General features: G+C 40.4%; 1 protein-coding gene across 3 annotated transcripts in view; it reads left to right on the top strand.

Annotated features, from left to right (window-relative positions):
* Window positions 1-22,753, top strand: part of CSNK1D (casein kinase 1 delta) — a 39,914-nt gene that overhangs the window by 1,589 nt on the left and 15,572 nt on the right. For all 3 annotated transcript variants that reach the window (XM_066613383.1, XM_066613384.1, XM_066613385.1), the window contains exons 2-8: window positions 7,969-8,079; window positions 8,990-9,138; window positions 10,735-10,963; window positions 12,542-12,712; window positions 13,539-13,687; window positions 17,370-17,541; window positions 19,475-19,614. In XM_066613383.1, coding sequence (XP_066469480.1) covers window positions 7,969-8,079; window positions 8,990-9,138; window positions 10,735-10,963; window positions 12,542-12,712; window positions 13,539-13,687; window positions 17,370-17,541; window positions 19,475-19,614 — 1,121 coding nt within the window. The remainder of the gene's footprint in view (window positions 1-7,968; window positions 8,080-8,989; window positions 9,139-10,734; window positions 10,964-12,541; window positions 12,713-13,538; window positions 13,688-17,369; window positions 17,542-19,474; window positions 19,615-22,753) is intronic.

Here is a 22,753-nt window from a genome sequence, read left to right as displayed (position 1 = left end):
CTGACTGTGCATGCTGCTGTACAAGAATGGAAGTCAGTCCAACTCTGTTTAAAAATACACTAACATGCATATCAGGAGCATATCTGGTAACTGTTTCTAGATTAAAAGGTACTACCTTGCAGTACAAAATGAGCACAGTATTTGAATGTTCTGTTCAAATCTTGGCATGTCATTCTAAAGATCTTTCTGAACTGTGGGGAGAAACTAGTGAAATGTCAGCACTTCTGTCTGAAGAACAGTATCTCATCCAGAACCGGAAGACTGTGGAATGCATGTCCTCAAATTGGTATTGGGTGGAGTATTTGGTGCTGTTTTTAACCTGTAAATACTTGAGAACTGCTTTGAGAGATTTCCCTTGCTGCATGCCACACAACATCATTATTCATGTGAGGGTTAGGAGGTGGTGCTTTTGGAGCTTTGTGTCAGGGTGTGCCCCCAGCGGGACAAAGAACTGTCATTTTCTTCTGCTGCAACTCTACCAATGGGTGAAGTAGTTAAAGCTGCCATGCAGGTTGGGAAACCTGGTATACTGAGTTTTCTTAGTTTTGTCTTTAATAGTTCATCCAAATGTCAAGCCTTGAGCCAATGCTTAACTAGTACATAGAGTTACGTACATGAAACTGGGCAATTATCAGCATTAGTGTGAAGAGGGTGTGTTAAACTTCAGTAGGAACTGTGTGTGTAAGAATAAAAACACCGTCCTCCTTGGCTGTGCATATTATAATTGTTACTTCCGTATTGACCACCAACCTTGAGTCTTTCAAGTCTGATGCTTCGGAACCTACAGAGAAAGGTGCAGGACAGAGGATTCTGAAGTATTTAACCATCATACAGCCTTAAACCATTTTTTCCCAGGGTTGTAATTCTGGATTTCTGATGTAGTTACACAAGTCTTTGGTACCTGGAGTATGTGTATAAGCTAGATACATAAGTGTCAGGCAGGTGCTATGAAAGGAATCATTTTTAATGCTAAAAGCAGTTGAGTCCTTTCATTAGTACATTTCATATGATCACCTATCCATTCAAATGTCACTCCCAGGTGTTCTTGACCTCCCTTTCTTCCTCACTTCCACACTGTAAAACTAAGAGAGCAGTCAAGGGGTGGGAAGATATTTCCCTCCCCTAAAATTAATAGACTGAAATTGGCTTCCTACCTCCCTTATTTTGGTGCCACTTCTTGCCTCCTTAAAGTAACCCTCTTAAATTAGTGCAAAAAAACCTCTTCCTCCTGTCTTTCAGTGGAAAGACATATTTGGATTCCTAATGATTAAGATGTTGTAAAGGGGCTTCTAATCAGTATCTTTTATAATTCTCTCATATGCTATGAATCTGCCTTACAGTTGATACTGCGTTCATATGAGTGCTTACTTCAGCCTTCTCTAGGTTTAAACAAATTATGCCCTGCCTTTCCACCAGTTACGAAACTTGATCAATACAATGTCTTGTATCCAAAGGTACTTTTCCATAGAACCTCTGTTTCCAAGCAACTCAGAGAGTGTTTGTGTGAGGAAATGAACCTCAATCCAGATAATCTGTTCATACAAGATTTTGCACATGGTCTTTTTGCACAAGACCGTCTTGTGGCCCACTAGAATTTGATACTGTAGTAGCCTATATCTGTTGTCTTCCCGTTTTTTCAGCTGTAACACAGCACCCAAAACATTTGAGACATTGCATTGTGAAAAGGCTTCCACTAGCACTTGTTCAGAGGTCCAGAGTCTTTTAAAAAAATTGCTGTTTATAGTCCAGGCCTCAGAGTGCAATTCTGTGCACACTTACTTGGAAGTAAGTTCTGTTGAGCACCACTGGACATCACTTCTGAGTAATTATGCATAGGATTGTGTTTTAGGTTACAGAATATGTGTCTTGCTTTGTTTATACATGAATCAAAAAATGTGTCCTAGGAGCCCTGTGTTACAACTTGGAAGTTTTAGGTATGGAACTATAATATGCCCTGTCAGCTATTATTTTCTATGTCAGTTGGTACAAAGATACTTTGAACATATTATTATTATTATTATTATTATTAACAGTATTTATATACCGCTTTTCAACTAAAAGTTCACAAAGCGGTTTACAGAGAAAAATCAAATAATTCTAGAGATGAGCTGGTCTTGATTACTATGCTTAAAGTAGGAGAAGGAGCTTTCTTAGAAATTCATTGCAAAGTCATTGCTCTATCAGGGGTGTCCAAACCCTGGCCCTGGGGCCACTTGCAACCCTAGAGGACTCCCAATCCAGCCCTCAGGGAGCCCCTACTCTCCAATGAACCTCTGGCCCTCCAGAGACTTGGTGGAGCCCATGTTGGCCTGATGCAACTGCTCTCAGCATGACGGCCAACTGTTTGACCGCTTTCGTGAGCTGTGAGATAAGGGCTCCCTCCACTGCTTGCTGTTTCACACCTGTGATGCAGCAGCGGCAGCAAAGGAAAGCCTGGCCTTGCTTTGTGCAAGGACTTTTATAGGCCTTGAGCTATTGCATGACCTTCATTCATTCATAAGTTCCATCTCTAATACAGGGTGAACCAAAAGTAGGTGGACAGTAAATGGTAACATTTATTTTGAGATTACGTATACAGTTATATTTACTAATACAATTAAATATAATTTAATATAACACAAACGCCATAGTTATAATGAATACCATCATTATAGTATAACCCTAACACAAACCCTATTCCACCTACTGTCCACCCACTTTTGGTTCACCCTATATATTTATTTATGTAAATTTATTCAAATTTGAAATGTAAATTCTTTTTTTCCTGGCCCCCAACACAGTGTCAGAGAGATGATGTGGCCCTCCTGCCAAAAGGTTTGGACACCCCTGCTCTAGATAGAAGTTTATAGGGTTTCTCTGGAAAAAAGTGAAGATTTAATGGGATGAACTTACATTATTTAATCTTATATTTGAAGTTTGACAGAGTAAGTTCAGAAGTTTTTAAACTAAAATGTTTTGTTAATATCAAGTATTTTAAAACTGGATTAATGCATAATCTTTAACTGAAATTGCATTGAATAGACTACAGTTGCAAAACTTTAATCTAGCAGTAATGTCTGTCATTTTCTGTAAAATTTTGGGACCTTCCTACTATAGAAGAGGTTGTAAATGCCATGACACATCAGCATTGTGCATCAATTCCGAAAGGTAGCCAACAGCTTCATTTAGAGATGAAGAAATCTATCCTTCATATTCCTGCTACTTATCGGCAAGCTACTTCAATATTTCCCAGAACTTGACGTTTAGCCAACTTCTTGTTTTTTGTGTTTTTTTTAAGAATTATGAAATACTGCCTAGTCATTAAAAACTTTGTTGGTAGAAAATGTACTTATTTGAGAGAGGCTTCCATACGTGGGTATTTGTATTCAGATGTGCACTGTTGCAACTGAACACTTCTTAAATGATTAAGAACCCCCTAGTTATGTACTGTGGTTTTGTTTGAGGGAATTTATATTTTATGTGCCATTCTACAGAGAATCTGAGGAAAATAAATAAAGTCTTGAACTATGTACCTCTTTCCTGTATAGCTGTGTGTCGTTTGCTTGATGGAATGTTTAATATACATGAAAGCGTTTAAAAGAAGCCCCTCACCCTTGAAACACCTCAAGTCTTAGTCCTTATATATTTAAAGAGATCTAGAACAGGGGTCTCCAAACCCCAGCCCGGGGGCTAGATGCGGCCCGCAGCAAGCCTCTTTCCAGCCCACGGCCAACGTCTTGTCCCCTGAAAGCCTCTCGCCCACTCAACTGAACATGACTAGAACTGTGCTCTGATTGTGTTTGGAGGGTGTTCTGAGGGCCAGAGAGGTTGAATGAATGAGCCCATTCATTCATTTATTCACTCATCTAAGTTCCATCTTGAATTTATTTATTTAAATTTTATATTTAAATTTTTTTTCTGTCCCTCAGCACCACGCCAGATATTTGATGCGGCCCTCTGACCAAAAAGTTTGGAGACCCCTGATCTAGAACCAAGTTTGTGATGCAACTGCAGTGTTATATTCGCTTTGGGAGGGAAAAATGATCTGATGTCTCTTAGTTATCCCTCGTTAGCTATCATATATAGTAGCCTTATCTGCCAGTTACCCAAAAGCCTTGCACGCAGTGACTTAGTGGCAGGGATGGGAAACCCAGTATGGCTTGACTCGAGTTGAGTCTAGAGTCACCACCCCCTTGTGACTCGACTCAAAAATGAGTCAGAATGGGGAGTATTTTCCAAGTTGCCCTTTTGCAACTTTAAAGAACTCGAATCAAGTCACCCTCTTTAAAAACCAAGCTGTGGAAAAAATAGGTTGCTGCTGATTCTGTGTGTTGGAGTTCTCTTTAACCACTCCTCTGCTGTCCCTGCCCATCTGTAAACAGGGCAGGAGGGGGGTGGGAGGGACTGCATAAGAGCCAAAAGAGAAGCGGCAAGAGGGAGGAAGGTCACATGCAGTAGCTGCAAGGTTTACTGAGATGACCTAATACCTGGCAGCTCTACTCAGAAGTAGTCCCATTTGCACCAGTCATTCAATGAGGGTTCCTCTCCCCAAATAACCATAAAGCTCAGAGCAGCCGTGCCATGTGGTTAGCAAACATGATCACTATGAACTGCCCCCCCGACTTCCCTGTCTCCTCCCTCTCTCTGGGCTTCTCCAGCCAATCGTAAAGCAAGAACCCCATTGGGTCCCTCCTCCAGCCCTGCCTCAACCAAAGAAAATATTAGGAAACCCATCCTTTGTCCATTGATTATTGGTTCCTTTCTTCCTATCAGAGGTGGGCAAAAGAGCTTGCTCCCACATCCCCCTCCTGCTTGGATGCATTAACTCTTCCCTTCCTTGTGATTGGAACTTCTGTGCTGCTTGTCCAGTCTGAATGATGACCCCATGAGGTTTTTCACACCATGTAAAAAGGAAGCAAGCACACCCAGACAAAGGCAGGCTCAAGTCAGCCTGCATGGGGACTAGTGCCAAGTTAGGAAGCCCTTGACTTGAGTGTTTTTCTGCATCTCCCACGCACATGACTCATGAGTCCACGAGTCAGTGAAAAACATGCATTTTCAGGACTCAAGTCCTAGTCACCTGACTCATGTTCCCACCCTGCTTAGTGGAGAGTACTTAATGTATATATAGAATACCGAGGTTGCCTGAGATAATCACCCAATGAAAAATGTGTCCAAGGAAAGCCAATGGCTTGATGCAAACATCCAGTGCTGTTTGAACAAATCTAAGATAGCCATGGCCATATGTAGTCTCGACTTTTGCTTCTCACGTGCAAGAGAAGAAACAAACTACAGTTCTGCATTACATGGAAATTCAATCAACTGCAGTTTATTAATGTACTAGAGTTTGAAGAAGTCAGGATATTGAGCTACAGTTTACTTCAGGCTTGGTAGGCTGACTTGTTCTAACTCCAGTTAGTTAACAAACTGCAGTTTTCCATTTACACGTATTACAGAACTGCAGTTTGTTCTTAATGTGGAAGTGGAGGCTTTCAGTCTCTTCTCTCATGTGCAATGTTGTCTTAAAATGGAAGACTCCACTAAACCAAGACCTGAACTTGGTGGAGTTATGGAGCTCAATACAACCAGTCAGCCTTCATCTGCATGTAACTTATTTATTTAGAAGATCTATAAGAACAGTTAAAATCAACGTAGGAGTAGGCAAAAATAATACAAAAACAGCAGTGAAAAAATATAAAAATAGCAGTAATGTCTTGCATGCATGTATTATGTCATAAGCATGAACAATCTGAAGTGCCGAATGTCTTTATCAATCTTAATGTGTGCCCTAAACTCCTATTCTGGCTATTCTATGCTTCTCCCTCCCCTGCCCTTTTTCAATTTGTCTGTTCACAGAGAAATGAGAAGTTTTGTTTCGAGTCTTTATTTTGTCTTGTCAACCAATGGGAGGATGTTTGCCTTATACTTAGGTCTGCTTATTAGAACATGATTTGCATTTACCCATAAAATAAAAATATGCTATTTTACGAAAGCAAACAATGAAAATGAGTCATGTTTTTGGAGAACCTATAGAAAATTGCATGTTAGCTAATTATGCAGAAGTGATTACTTATCTCATGTCCTATGAATCTATATTCTATCTTTCAGCCACAGTAGATCCCCTACTCATGTAAGTGTTCCATTTTGGACAACCTTGCATTAATCAAGTTTTACACAAGTCAGAATTAGTCCACTTTACCTGCCCTCCTTCCATGAAAGCTCTTTAAAGAAGCAGCAAGTGCACAGCATGCTGGGATTGCTCCCAGTATGCTCCACATTTTCTCCTTTTTTAAAGAATCTGCACAGAGGAAGATCTGATGCTCAGAACAGCAATCTGGCCCCTCTCCTTCTGGTTGAAGGAGGGAACAAGGTCAGAAGGCATGGACAGCACCTATGCAAATGTAATGTGAACTCAAACTTATATAAGTCAAGGACTTGCTATAATCACTTTTAACTCCCGTTGATTTCATTTGGGACATGCTAATCACATAACCCAGTGGTTCCCAGTTTGGGAACCTCTGACATAACCTTTCCACCAATTATTTGCCTGCCAGAATTTGGATTACATTGGTGCAGGGGGTTTCAAAAGTGGTTTGTGACATGAGCGGGAGGGGAAAATGACTAAAATGGCTCTTCATAACCTACTCTTTGTGTTTTGTAAATTGTCAACCTATTATAGTCTTTGCTGCATCTTTTTGCATAAGCCATTTCTGCCCAGCATTGCATATAGGGACCAAATGTGTGCACCTGTGGGCCAGGCAAAGTTGGATGAAGGCCAAAGAGTTCTCTGAAACTTTCAGTGACACTACTTTTTCAGCAGCTTAAGGTTGTTGGCAACCTTCAGTCTCGAAAGACTATGGTATCGTGCTCTGATATAGCTTAAGGTATAGCTTAAGGTATTTTTCAATTAAGTTTAAAGGTCAAATACAGGCATCTCACTGTATCTACCAGCCCCATATGCACTGTTTCACTTATCCATGGTACTCAAATCCCCCCTCCCAGGTTGCACTCATGACTTGCTTCTCTTTTTTGCAAACATTTGGTCAAAGGGATATTTTTCTTCCTTTTACTTTGAAGCAGGAGGCAGACAGAGAAAACTAAGACTCATAGCTGCTAGAGGACTTGCTGTTAGTGTTCTCACTATTGTCTCTTGTCTTCTAGCAGCTACAATCTAGAGATTCTTATTGTTTGCTTCCTGTTTCAAAGCGAAAGGAAGAAAAATCTCCCTTTTTTACAAAGCACTTGCAGAGAAGAGAAGTGAGTCATGAGCACAAAAAGGAAGGGGGATTTGAGTAGGGTTTGCTGCTCTCCATGGTTTTGGGTATCTGCAGTAGCAGCAGGAACCTAGTCCTTACAGATACTGGGGGCCGACTGTAAATCTAAAACTTTACCTTGATACATAGGTTGAAAGTGAAAACATTGAAAACAGTTACATTTAAATTGAATGCCTGTGGCTCTGTAATGCATTTTGGAAACTTTTTCTCAAAGTTTTCAGCTATCATGAAACTAAGTTTTTAAAATGTATATTCTTCATGAAGACATTTAAAAAGCCACTTACTCAATTTCATCTTGAGCTTTTTAAGTCATAGTTCTTTAGTTGACTAAAGAAGTAGGTAGCATTTTTTACTTCTTAAAAACTACTATAGATGGTTAAAACTAAAAAGCATTCAGCAAAAAATATGCAAGCTATGCAGCAATAACTAAAAATCTTATACAAGAATAGTAGAATTCAACGAATGAATTTGACTCACAGCAGGAAAAGGTGCAATTTAACTTTTAATCCGCATACATGTCACATTCAATAACTACTGTTGATTCACTTGTTTGGAGGAATGGGGTAGGTTTTGCCTAGATCCTGTACGTATATGGTGCATGTATGATGTTGTATTCTAGGTTAGATAAGTACTAGCCAGACTAATTACAAGATTTCTTGTGGTTCATGTTTTGATTGTCTTGGCTTATGACACTGAGTTCTCTTCTTTTCTTCAGGGACTGACATTGGTGCTGGAGAAGAGGTTGCCATCAAATTGGAATGTGTGAAAACGAAACATCCTCAACTTCACATAGAGAGCAAAATTTACAAAATGATGCAGGGTGGAGGTAAACCCCAGTTCTGATAAATTATATGGTCATAAATGTCTCAGCTATTGTTACCAGGAAGGCAAATAATACAAAAATAAGTATTAATTATTTCATGCTCTCCGTCTTTGCATTATGTTGGGGAACTGCAACTAGAAACTTCTAATCTGCACAGTGCATAAATACTCCATTTTGTGCATGCCACCTTAAATTAAATCTACCCTGTTCAGTGGGTCTTACTCCTAAATAAGTTTGGATAGGCTTGTTGCCTTAGTTGTAGTCTTAGTTCTAAACATCCCCCTAAAGTTGTGTATGTCTGTTTATATGGTTGTGAGACCAACAGCTTGACTAAGGACACTACTAGCCCGTGGCTGTCACTGGGTCTGAATATGATTCATTTCCAATTTTACGTATATATGCAGTTGTCCACACTGAGAAACTGCTGCACTGAACTACTCTGGCCTGAGAATACTGTCCAGTGTTCAAGCTGGGTAGCTGTCCTGAGTGTATTGTGGTTGCCAATCTATGTGTTGGCAAGTGGCCACAAATTACTAGTGTGCCTAATCTGTCTGCTCAGTACTTAATACAGAACTAGTTGCTGGCAATTTCTTTCTAAATCTGCAAAATTGTATTGCATCTCAGCTCTAATAATAAAAGCAGGAAGCTGTTAACTTGAATATCTACAGTGTTAACTAACAACACAGTCCCGTGCGCGTCTCTTTGGAAATAGGTCCCATTTATTTCAGTAGGACTTACTTCCAGGTAAGTTTATATAGGATTTCAGCCTACAAAGTTTCGTGCTTTTCAGCTATGCAAATTTCATATATTTTGTTGGAATTGTATCTGCCAGTAGTGATTGTCTTACAAATGTCTAATATTTTATACAAATGTCACAAAGCACTATAAGTAATAGATTTTCCCTTGTTTTTAGTGGGTATTCCCACAATCAAATGGTGTGGTGCTGAAGGAGACTACAATGTAATGGTGATGGAGTTGTTGGGACCAAGCCTTGAAGATCTGTTTAACTTCTGTTCAAGGAAATTCAGCCTCAAGACTGTCCTTTTACTTGCTGACCAAATGGTATTAACATCTTTTAACTTTCTTGAGTATTGTATATGTAGGGTTTGTTAGTCTTCACTTAAACTATATATGCTTACTGTATAATCGATTTATATGGAATGAAAACTGGTCAAATTTCTTTAGAGGAAGATCAAATTTCTGTCTCTTAAACTATTACAGCCCCCCCCCCCATATCCACAGTTTCACTTATTCACGAATCGGGTTCATGCACCCCCCCATGCATCCCTTCTGGAGGATTAGTGAGACTTTATTCTAGTTCAATGTGCTACTGCAAACATCCCCTGTTAGGAGCATCTGGAAGCATCCATTTTGCAAAAAGCTGGTTTTAAAAATGAGATTGACCACTGATATAATGTTGTGAAGTTTTGGCAGAGTTTTTGTAGAGCCAAAATTCACTCACTTTCTCTGACTGGATGAGCTGGAATTTTTTTCTGAAAGCAGTGCAGAATGCATGTGATGGTACTTTTGGCTTGTGATTAGCCTGTTGGCTGACTGCCTTTCCCTTCTCTGATCAAGAATTCTGTATACCTACAAAATTTGTGCTCTCACTAGCATACAGCGTGGCTGTCTTTAAGATTGTGTTCTAGAAACCTCACTGCTTTTTTTGCAGATCTGACAGATAGTACACTGCAGTATATTCCATTCTCTGTTTGGCCACGACCAGTCTATTCCCTTAAATTGAAATCATCCTGCTAATCTAGCCCTGTAGGGACTAGTCTGACTCTACAGGACAGGCTGCTGCTTTACTGTCTCACCCTTGAGCAACTGATCCAGGCTTTTATTATATTTCTGCTGGGTCACTGCTTCTGCATAACTGGTTCTTTTATATTAGTAGTCTTCAATCTTTTTTGTACCATGACTCCAACAAACAACATATGAGACTGAGGACCTACCATTGGTCTTGTCCCCCCCCTCCTGGGACCCTATTCACCCACTTCCTGCTCCTGTCCTCTTCTCCCGCCCCTGTTATACCCTTCCTGCACTGCTCACTGTAACAAAATATCCTTATTAAAGAGTGCAGAAAAAGTCGTTGTGAAGCCTGGCACTAGTGAAAGCTAATTTACAATTACTAGGCACCTGAGCAGGACAGGGACACAGTCTCCTGGTACCTGGAGGGGTACACCAGATATCTCCTCCTTTATCTGGTGGTGCTCTAGCCTAGTGTTCAATGTTTTTTATTCCTGTAAGCTGCCATGATCCCACAAGTGAGGCTTTGCAACCCCATGGAAGTCCCAACCCCAAGGTTGAAGAACATGTCTTATATTATTGAATCAAGCAGCCTCTTCCATTTGGGAAACTGCCCTGCCAACACTTAAGGTGAAACCCAGCAAAAATACTTCTGGTTTTCTAAGCATTGTAACTCTGGTAATATTAAGAGCCCATGAGGGGAACCCACTTAGAAATGGGTAGTATTTTCAAACATCAGTTAAGCAGCTAAAGTAATAAGTGGCAAAATACAACTAGCAAATAGATCTTGAGATTTAGCAAAGTAGAATTTTAATGGTGAAGCGCAATATTAAAAAATTTAACTGAATGTTCTAATAAAAGAGCATTATGGCATGTTCAGTAATTCTGAAATTGTTTTTCTGCCATTAGATTAGCCGAATAGAATATATTCATTCAAAGAACTTCATCCACCGAGATGTAAAGCCTGATAATTTCCTGATGGGACTAGGCAAGAAAGGCAATCTTGTCTACATCATAGATTTTGGGTTGGCCAAGAAATACCGAGACGCTCGAACCCACCAGCACATTCCATATCGTGAAAATAAAAATTTAACAGGAACTGCTCGCTATGCCTCCATCAACACGCATCTTGGAATTGGTGAGCTTGTAGCAGATTATTTCTGTTACTGTTGTGCAAGTGTTCACAAAATAAGAAACTTGAAAAAATTCAATTGTGTTGGCTATAGTTTTTTTGTGAGATTATGGAAAATAGGTATATTATAAAGGAGGCTTAGATTACAATTCTGTACATGCATACTCAGAAGTGAGTCCTGCTAGTGGAGTTAGAAGTTAGCTAGAAGTGTTAGCTAGAAGTGAGTCCAGTGGAATTTACTCTCAGATAAGTGTGCGCAGCAGTGTTTCTCAAACTGTGGATTGGGACCCACTAGGTGGGTCATGAGCCAATTTCAGGTCCCCATTCATTTCAATATCTTATTATTAGACTTGATGCTACCATGGCATGTGACTGCATCTGGGGAAATGTTACAGTTCTGTACTTTTATCAGGCTGCTATGTATATGCTTTTAACAATGATAGTCAGTGGGACAGAATCTTGGGTAGGATTGCAGCCTAGGATTGTTTAAAATGTTCCTGCTTGGTGATGTCACTTTCAGTCATGACATCACTTCCGGTGGGTCCTGACAGTTTCTCATTCTAAAAAGTGGGTAACGGGGCTAAATGTTACCCGTAAATGAGAACCACTGGTGTGTAGGATTGCAGCCTCAGTGTATCGTTAAGGGTTTGGATCCCAGATCAGACTGGTTTAAATGTTAGGTGATGTGTCTTACTCAGTAAGCTTCCATTAGGATGACTTGGTGGATTCTTTTGCTCACAGTGTGAAACTGAATTGTAGTTGGAGTAGAGAAAAAATATCTTCCCAGGTCAAACTGGCAAAAGTGATCGTAGGGATTTTTGCCTTACTTTACCTTGTACTTTGCTGTACCACCACCACAAGGAACTCTCAGTCCTAAGAAAGTTCTGGTGGGAGATGAATTAGAGACCATCTTGTTTTTTCCTTTATATTTTGCACAAGAGAAGGATCTGTTGTGTTTAACCCTACAATTTGACTGAATAGCATTGATCCTCTGTAGCTACTTGCTCTGTACATAACTTTCTACAGTGTTCCCAATCTCAGTTCTTAGCACACTGTGATCTGAATTGCATAGGGTGATCAAAGGGACTCCATGTATCCCTGTGAACGCTCCTGCCAAGTTCTTCCTGAATTGCAGAGATTGCAAGGGGAGTCCTCTACTGTTGCATTACCTTGGCAGGAACAGCATGAGAGAGACTGCAAAATCTCTGTGTGAAATGAAACAGGACCATGACCATCCTCCTACCCCATAGCATGCCCAGAGGACTTAGGAGAGGGAGACACCAGTAGCAGCTGCAAACAATAGCTGGTTAATAAGCCAGGCTGAAACTTATTAACTCGAGTTGATGAGTGTGAATGAATGATCCTGCTTTTTTCCTGAAGTTTGGACTAGCCTTTGGACCTTTCCAGCTCCATAGGCAACCATATTTTTTCCTCCTGAGTTCTTAGCAAGCTTAAAATTACAATATTTAGCAATGTTTTTCTTGCAGATAAGATTTTCATTGCATGCATTGTGTTACATTAAATATCTTTGTACCACTTAATCAGATGATAGAACCTAATGGCTCCACTCTTATACTCTTGTAGAACAATCTCGCAGAGATGACTTGGAGTCCTTGGGCTATGTACTCATGTATTTTAACCTGGGCTCCCTCCCCTGGCAGGGATTGAAAGCAGCCACAAAAAGACAGAAATATGAACGCATCAGTGAAAAGAAAATGTCTACACCCATTGAGGTTTTGTGTAAAGGATACCCTTGTAAGTTTATTGTCTGAAATGGTTGGGTTGCATCTTGGTTTCAAGACTAATTTTTCAATGCAATTTACATTTACTTGACATTGCATTTTCTGTTACATCTCCACTTAAGAAATTATTCTGGAAACTGTTTCTGGGAACTAGTAAATCTGTATTAGCTCAAGTGAATGTTTGGTATTTGGATATTCTGTAGATAGATCTCTTGTATCTTTCCACCTTTTGAATAACTGTATTGGCTCAGTGTATGGATTTTCCCCCTGCCTGCAGAATTCATTCATTGTGGTAATCTATTCATCTATTACCTAAGGAAAACAACATGTTCACATGACCTTCGCATGCACATATACACCATGACTACCTATAGTTGCTAAGTTCCTGTTTGAACAGGCAGGAACTCCTGTGTTTAGTACAGACTCAGCAGCTATTTTCTTCTTGGCTTGCATTTGCTTTTTAAATTGGAAAACTGGAAATGCTTAGTTAAGTTGTGTTTATGCTCACCAATTTAAAGAGAAATATATTCCTATATAATTAGCTTCTGGGGCTAGAGTAGGGTGCTTTTCAATGCAGCCTAATAAATATCCCAAGAATGATGCAGTGGTCATTTCCGCAAAACATCCAGTATGTGAACATCATTTGCCACCTGTTTGTAAGACAAAGCAGACCACTTGAAAACAGCTCAAGATTCTTTGCCTCAGTTGCTGTACAGTTGGGAGAGTGAATTCTGCAGCACTCAGGAGTGCTCTGCAGAGGGAATGAGCTGTTGAATCTCTGCTAGCTCTTCTTGTTTGCACTGACTTTGTGGTAATATGATCAGAATTTCTCATTTCAGCTGAGTTTGCTACATACCTGAATTTCTGCCGCTCACTGCGTTTTGATGACAAACCAGATTATTCTTATCTAAGACAGTTATTCAGAAACCTCTTCCACCGACAAGGTTTCTCCTATGATTACGTATTTGACTGGAACATGCTGAAATTTGTAAGTATCCAATACTGTCAGCTTAGTTTAAAAAAAAAAAAAAGGAAAAAAAGTTGGAAAAACTGACAATACTGCTGTATAAGATATGCCTTATGAACAAATGTGTAAAGCTACCTTATACAGCTTGAGCGTCTCTTATCCGGAATTCTGAAAAAGGAACTTTTTTAAGCACCAACTTTTAAAAACTTTTTTGCCTAAGGACATAAAATTACAAACTGTTTTATGCACCAATTTATTTAAAAATATTGTATAAAATTACCTTCAGGCTATGTGTGTAAGGGGTATATGAAACATAAATGAATTTTGTGTTTAGGTTTGGGCCCCATCCCCAAGATGTATGTATTTGTGAGTATTCCAAAATATGGAAAAATCCAAAACAGTTCTGGTTCCAAGCACTTTGGGTAAGGGATGCCCAACCTGTACTAGGAAGACTATGAACCTTGGGGTTCTTAATTAAACATTGTGTACAGCAAGACTTTGCAACCCAAAAGCATAGCTAAATGTCCATCTTCTGTTGTTGAATTTAATTTTGCAGGTGTAAAGATAGGTCCTCCATAACACTTTTTAATGTCTGTGGTAAATTGGCATGAACATTCACAGAGAGTGAGATTGCAAAATAGTTTTATCTCTATGTCAACAATTTTCAACCAGTGTGCCATGGTACGTTGGTGTGCCGTGAATGGTCTGAAGGTGTGGTGCAGGAGTTTGGGTAAGGTCATTTATTAGAAGGGCCATTGGGAGGTGTGAGCCCCCCCACCAGCACCATGATGTCAGTTGTCAAAAGACTGATGGTGTGCCTTGATAATTTTAGCACTTTGTGTGCCATGAGATGAGAAGGTTGAAAATCTCTGCTCTGTGTGGATAGTATTATTAACAGTATTGTCTGTATGTCGACTAGTGGTTAACAACGTTCAGCCGAATCACATGCATGCTCATATGTTAACCTACCACAGACACTCACCTATAAGTCAACCCCACAGATAAGCCGAGGGCAGGTTTTGAGTCAACAATCATGGAATTTTTTATGATGCTTGGATAAGTCGGGGGTTAAACTTAGTGGGGTGTCTGACTATGGTTTTGTCTGATTTTACCAGAGGCCAGATCCTGAAAAATAACCTACCACTAATTGTTACCTAAGAACTGTAGTCTCTAACTTATTAAAAACATAGTAAAAGATCATAAGATACATTTTTATTCTTTTTTAAATTCTGGTCTTCACCACTTTTTTGTAAACACTATCGGAGTAAGTGCACTGTAAACTACATACCAGTAAAACAGTGGTTCCCAACCTGGTATTCATGTACTCCCAGGGACACTCAACAGGACCTTTAGGGGTAATTGAAAAAGAATGAAATAATGGCAGAAAAAGGCAGGTCCTGCTCCAGAATGCCTTGCAAGGACCAGCAAGACAGGAAGGGAGGTAGCTAGTTGGCTGTAAAAGCCCCACCAATAGCTAGTTTTTGGTCATCAATTCATCTATGAACTAGTGATTGAAAACCATCACAGTAAAAAAGCTGAAACATAATATGAAAAGTGATCCATCACCCAGAATTTCTCAGCACACTTCTGGTGAAAAACAGTGCAAAGGCAGAGTCTTCTGTTCTTCAAACAGATGAAAAGAGAAAATATGTGATGAATACATGAAGTCTGGGCTTTCATATGGAGGAGATGAAGGCTTGTATTAATTACAAACATTTTGCTAATATGAAGGGTACAATTTATGGAAATAGGCTGCCAAGGGATATGCAAGTGAAAAAGGTTGGGAACCACTGCAGGAGAACCATGAATCAAATCTACCTTTAAGGTGTCTGGTATGTTAAGCCAGAAGCTCTACGTATAACACATAACTGGGAATGTGCAATTCCATTCACAGCAGAGAGATGCAGCTGCATATATTTGCAAGCCTTTTTACTCAGAAGTAGACTCACTGCTTTCCATGAGTGTTATTCTTAAGTAAGGGTGCACTGAATTGTAGCCTGGGAAGGAGGGTCCCATCCTGGTGTTTCAAAAAACAGACCTGCTTTGTAGGCATTTGCAAAGCAGAACCAGGCTGCAGCAGAAGGAAGGAGAATAAAAGGTTAACTTTGGCTGGAGGTGCCTACCTGAGCTGAGCAACAGCTCAGCTGAGAAAACTGTTCAGAGTTGAAAGGCTCTGCCCTCTGACCTGGAGATAAGGCAAAGTGATAATTGGAACTTGATTACTTGGCAAAAATTTCACAGTGCTTTTTCCCTCTGAAAGTGCTCAAGGTCGCATACAGCATAGAGAGAAAACAATAAAATGCCAAGATAGGAAAAAAAAATACAAAGTACAAAGTATCTCATAAAAATATTACAATTTTAAAAAAAACAGACATTAAAACACAGCATTAAACAAACATCTAGTTTCTGCCAGAGGTGGCACATGCAATAGGGCCCCCTCTGCTGACTTAAGGGGACAAGTCAGTTCATATGGGAGAAGAAAGATCCTTAGATGTCTTGGTCCTTAGCAGTACAGGGCTTTAAAAGTCAAAATTGAATTTATTCCAGAAATAGATTGGCAGCCAGTCTGCCACAGGTGCAGTGGGCAGGCTGAGTCACCTAGCCTCCAAAATTAAACAGGCATTCTGCACTAACTTATAGATAATCTTCAATGCAAAACTACATAATGTGTTGCAGTAGCCAAGTTTTGATGTTATCAAGGCATGGACCACTGTGGTTAGGTCCAATTGATTTGGATCGGCTGGTGCACAAGCCCAAGCTCGGTGAAGGTCTCCCTAGCTGATGCCACCAGCTGGGTATCCAGGAGCAGTGAGAGTCCAGGGTAAGATCCTAGCGGCAGATCTGCTCCTGTAATGGAGTGCAACCCTGTTCAGAAGAGGCCACTGTTCCAGTACCTGCATTGTGGATTTCTGAGCCAAGAGGCCCTCTGTTTTGTCCTTATTTAATCTCCACTTGCTTACATCCAGATCCTCATTGCCTCTAGACAAGAGTTCCAGGATTTCAAATACTTCCCCAGCATTAAGTGTCAAAGGTAGAGATGGGTATCATCCACATATTGATGACACCCCACTCCAAACCACTGGACAATTTGTTAACTATAAATGGTAAACAAATAAAATAGTAACAATATAATAAATAGTAAACAACATGGGGGATAAGATGGAATCCTGCAACCTCCCATACACCAAAGACCAGGGTGCCAAACAGGACTCTTCCATTTACACCTTTGAGGACCTGTCAGCCAGAAGGAATTTCTGCTCTATGCAGTTTAACATTGCTTTCTGAGCGCTGTTATGCATCCATTTCATTTTCAAAGAATACAAGTTGAATTTCGCAAAATTTTTGCACCAGCTGTATTTTATACTCATTAATCATCACAGTATGAAGTAGGCCACCATTAGTTCCTCCTTTGTAAAAATAGGAATAAGTGTGACTAATTTGACCAAGGCCACCTACCAAGTCAGTGTCCAATTTAGACCCAGGTTGGGTAGAATGCTACTTGCTGACCTACATTGTCTGTCATCCAGTAGTGGCGGCAAGCCTCAGCAGCATAGCTTTGAAACTACAACTTCTCATAACAGAGGATGCATATTTTTTTTAATTGCATAATGATTCAATATAGTGTGCTTATGGTGATGCAAGCTTGTTACATGGGGGCTTGGCTGCACTGTGCTAAATTCAGTATGATTTGTGAATTTTGCAGGGTGCAAGCCGGGCAGTTGAGGATGCTGAGCGTGAGCGGAGGGAGAGAGAGGAAAGACTGAGACACACACGAAATCCGGCTGTTCGTGGTTTACCTTCCACTGCTTCTGGCAGACTGAGGGGGACACAAGATGTAGCTCCACCAACCCCCCTTACCCCAACCTCACATACTGGTAAGCAGAGGAATGCTCCTGATTACAGGAAACAGAAATACAGTGGCTGTTCAGGTGAAGTCCTGACTCTTGCTGAGCATAACACACCCGTATGCGGCACTAAATTTAAAGACAGAGAGGTAACTGTGTGGTTTCCTAATCCATGGGAATATTTATTCTCCATCTGTAAAAGCAGGAAAATATTCATCACCTGTGTAGAATCTCTTTCAGGGTCTTCCTGCTGGATAGAATATCCTGGCTGAGATCCAAGAAACTACTTCAGGAATATTCAAGGACTTGATCATATACAGAGTGGAACTTCTAGTATTCTTTTCTTTTGAATGGATGGTCCCATGTTATATTACAAATTACCTTTGAAAATGCGATTTTAAAAAGAAGATTGTCATGCAACCTTAGGGGAAGAGCTTTCAAAGGCTCCCTTGGGTACACAGGATTAGTCACACAGTTCTTTTGATCCAGGCCCCTGTGTATGTCTGCAATATTTATTTCCTACTGTAAACAGCTATAATTGTGTGTGTTGGTACTATTCACTGTCTTAACTTCCAATTATTTGTATTTTGCTTAGCCCTAAAGCACTCCAAGGGATGCTTAAGTTGCTATTCTCCTCAGTGTAGCAACATGAGTGTACCTTGGGACATGGCTTATCCAGTCTCTTCTTGGCAAGTGCAAGTATAAAGATCCCACAGTGTCCTAGTAATATGTAGCATGGAGTTTCCTCAGCACTATACATTAATTCTATTTCAGCACAATACTTGTGGGATTATAGGTCCAACCTTGTTTTACACGGATTGTTTTATACACAGATTTGGTTCAACATGAATGACTGCTGCAAATGAGAGAGAATGTGCTGATCCCCAGAGAAGGGGAAAAATGCATCCCTTTAAAATCACAGTTTAAAAAACTGCTTTTTACTGTTGTAGAGAGGCAGTCATGCAAGCGATTACAGGTATAACCTAATTATCCATAGATTTTTCTATCTCAACATGAGATAATAATAATAATAATAATACAGATATTTATATACCGCCTTTCTTGGTCGTCAGATTTCTCCTCAGACTTTAATTCAAGGCGGTTTACATAGGCAGGCTATACTAAATGCTAATAGGGATTTTTACAATTGAAGAAGGTTCTGTCTTTCAAGAACCACAACATTTCAGATGGATCTTTTATGATCTGGTATCACATTCTGGTCTCCATTTGCTTCTCACACAGGCTGACAGCAGCCAAAGACCAGGTGGAATAACTCGGCTAGGCTTGTCAGCTGCTTCAAGGTCTCGCCGTTCACGGTGCCGGTGGCCTCGAAGTGGCGACCTTCAGATGTTATCTTCAGGCAAACAGAGGCTCTGCTCTCTAGACCAGACCTCCTGCCCTGCTCCTGAGATAGTTTGGGATGAGATAGATGAACATAATTTGGGCCAGATGAGAAAGGCCCAAATTAAAGGAAAACAGTTGTTTAACAATAGCCTCATTAATGCGAGAGAAGGCAGTCATCTGACAATCCATCATTCATTCTCTCTCCTTCACTTCAAGGCAAGCAACCCCTCCTTTCTGCCCCCCCAGGCACATGAAAGAAAGATAATCACTTTACATTAGCGAAGGGAGGGGTCACTGGCCCTGAGTGAAGCCTTTCTAAGCGCCTGGAGAAAGACTGATTGATAGGTTGTCTCCCTAATGACTCTGTCTTAATGACTCAATGCTGTTTTTAAATCACTGAGCAAAGGGACATTGTTTTTTAAATGGTTTGCTTAAATGCAATTTTTGCCATCCTCCTGAGTTCTGGGTACAGAATCCTCGCAAATAATGAAACTCAGCATGTGTTCTTATAAACTGCAGCATAAAGAACTTAACAGAGACCACGAGTTAATTTTGGCAAACGCTTCTTACACAAGTCTTTAAACTTGTACAGATAAATGAAATTTAATATTCTTGGCAGCAAACACCTCTCCTCGGCCAGTGTCTGGAATGGAGCGAGAACGGAAAGTGAGTATGCGATTGCATCGTGGTGCCCCAGTCAATATCTCCTCATCTGATTTAACAGGCCGACAAGATACCTCGCGTATGTCAACCTCACAGGTACAAAACAGCTCTCATTCTTTTTTCCAGAAAGCTCTATGTTCTGTATCTGTATTCAAAGTAGCCCTGACTATGGGGAAGGGGTAGAAGTTTGATAGCTTTCTTTGGCATGACACTTCAGAGTACAGCTACTCTGGGTAGGAAAGTTCACCTCATAATTACATTTAGATATGCTATTTTCTTAGCTGCTCTGAATCGACTGAAGAATTGCTACTTGTGAAGGAAGATGTCCTATAGGTTACTAAAATCTAGAATTGGATACCTCCCTTGTTTAATACCTTTTTGGATGTTTGTGTATTTGCAGGGTACAGACATTTAACAGCCACAGAAATTTCAGTGACTTGTGCTATATTGGCTGAATCATCAACTGACTTAAAGATTTTTTTAACCACTGCAGATCTCAGAAGCTTTGTGCCAATGAATGAATACTACTTGTATTTGTTTTATAGTGAAGTAGGATCAATATATGCTCTCCCTTTATCCTTGCTTCTGATGCAGTTTGTCCAGTATTCAAAATGGACAATATATGCTGTAGCCTTAATCACCCATTGTTCTGTTCTTTAGTGTCATAATTGCAAAAATGTACCTATATTGAGATTTTGATATAGCATTTGAGCTGCATTTATGGTAATTTAATTTGCCGGCTTCTGTCTGGTATAAGCAACTGTCTATAATAATATCCCGTGGAAGAGGGGTGTACTTGTAATACTTAAACTGTTGTAGCTCTGAATTTGTTGTACCTGATGTAGAGACTAAAGATTCATCTGTGTCTCATAATTTATGTTTTGTTAGGTGGCAGTACTGTTCATTCAAGTTTGATTTCCTTTAGTTCTCTAGAATTTTTAAAATTTGAAGTAAATTATTTCTAAAGTAGACCTGGGTATGTCAAAAGTCAAAAGTTTAAAGCTTAGATTAGTTGTTTTGAATGAATCTTTACACATCTCTGCTTTAAGTAGGCTTCTTAGGTGTGTTGCTATGGCTGTTTTTAGTCATGGTCTAGGACATAACAGGTTAGATTGTCTATACAATGGACATTTATAAGCGTACTCTTTGAAGAAAATACATAATCTTTGCATGATTATGAAGCAGGATGACAGTTCTTCATTTTACTCATTGCTCTTTTGCCAAAGAAAAGAAAAATCCTGTCAGTCTAGTACCTGAAGTGAGATGTTTAGCAAGAATTGGTAGCTAAAGGCATTTTTTTCTTGTGGGTTTCCCCCTGCTGGGTATGTGTGGCATGCAATCAAATTAGTCTAACTTCTAATTCCTAGTTTGGTAACATAGCATGGGGTCTCCTTCATCTCATGGAAGCTCTGTAATGATACCCAGGAGCCCTAGGAAGTGGTTTCTGGTTCATTACCTTCTCATGCAAAGCAGCTGCCTCCTAAAACAGTGATGAATTTAGAAGCAATAACGTAATCATTTATTTGAGTTTGATGCCAGGGTGTGTCTGTATATAGTGTGAAAGAAGCCTCTGTTATGAGAGGAATTACGCAACCCTAAAAACGTCAAAGGCAGGTCAAAGAAGTGGCTATTCAAAAGCCATGGCATATTGGTCTGTGGTTGGTGTCAAATGTGGAAGTGCTTGAGCAAAATGTGTTACAGTTTGCATAGAACATTAAATGTGGAGTTTGGTTACAGAGAATAATTCTCAAAAGTGTATTCACCAAAGTGTATGGAACCTTCAGTTCCATTGTGTGGTGTCCCAGCTTACATTACTACCTCTGCAAGCGGAATCTTCCTTCATGAACAGGAGGAGCGAAGCTCATGAAAGGGGTCCTTGTTGATAACAGAACTTGATTAACGGTAATAGTTATGAAAAGAAATGAGCCCATTTCACACTAAACCTGCAGTCATTATGCTGGATGTGGCAACTGCGCAATTATTTTGGCTGAATGGTGGCCGACCAACTGTGCCTGTATCTTTCACAGACAAAGGGCCATTTCTCAAGGGGAAAGGGAAACATGGGCAAAGGGCGATGGGAAAAACCACATTTTGCATGTTTGAGGTCTTTAAAAATAAAATGTTTGGTAGAAAAGCAGTGCCCCAAGATGCTTTTACCTGAATGAAAAAAAAAAAAAAATTCTCATCAGGCTTCCAATTAACACCTGGATGGGTAATGTTCTCACCACTAACCAGTGTGACAGTGGGTGGAAAACTACTGCTGTTGCTAATGTTTGGTGAATCTAGTTAACAACAAATGTGCCACAGACATAGTATGAGATTGGCTGGTCAAACTTTGCAAGAGAAGTTCTTTTCCCATGTTCTTTAACCATGAAGGTAGGGTTCTCCCCAAGCCATCTGATTGTGGCTCATTCAGGATGACCTGCTCATACCTGAACAGGACCAAGGAAAGGAGCTAGTTGGCTAACAGGGTATGTGCTGAATGCCTTCAACAGCCCCAACTAATGACTTCTGCTACGCCAAGGCCTAAGCCTGATGGTCATATTATCCAAAGCTTGCTCCTGGCTGGCCACTGCCCTCTCCATTCATGCATCCCACACCACAAGATTCTGTCCTCAAGGTCGTTGAGGATCTCCATGATCTCCACTCATCTCCCAGTTTGCCTGCAACAACTCCCTGGAGAACTCAAGGTGCTGCTGCTTCTGTCTGTCCTTCAGATGCCATATCCTCTCTGCCCCAGTCAGCTGAGGTCTCCACTTCTCAATTTCTGCAAAGGAGGGCCCGGTTCTTATTATGCAATCAGTGCCAAAGGCAGGGAAGTCATCACTCCTCTCTTCTTGCTCCCACTGTCTGGTTTTCCTCTCCAGGCTTCCAAAGTGTTGGTTTTAAATAGTTCAGAACTTGTCTGATCCTTACTTTGGTCAACTAGAGGCAGGAAAGTTGCTCCCCCTCCAGTACTTCCTATTCCTGCTGGAATAGCCCCTCCCCCAAGAACCTTCCAGAATATTCTCCACAGGAGATAGGGAGGAATTGGTTTGGCAGATGTCGGTTGCAGTGGTTCAAGTAACAAACTTTCTGCATCACTCATGCCTTGGGAAAATACATCTAGTGCAGAAGATCTTGGCTCTGGGAAGGAAGATTCCTGTGGTTGACAGAAATTAGGCTCAAGACCATTCCCTTGCTGTCCACTGCTTCCCTTCCCCCTCCATGTCCCTTGGCACATCAGCATACCTTC

The sequence above is a fragment of the Tiliqua scincoides genome, chromosome 2, assembly GCF_035046505.1.
Source record: "Tiliqua scincoides isolate rTilSci1 chromosome 2, rTilSci1.hap2, whole genome shotgun sequence".
Classification (NCBI taxonomy): domain Eukaryota; kingdom Metazoa; phylum Chordata; class Lepidosauria; order Squamata; family Scincidae; genus Tiliqua; species Tiliqua scincoides.
The sequence above is the reverse complement of the archived record's forward strand: the minus strand, read 5'-3'. Positions and strand labels throughout refer to the sequence as shown.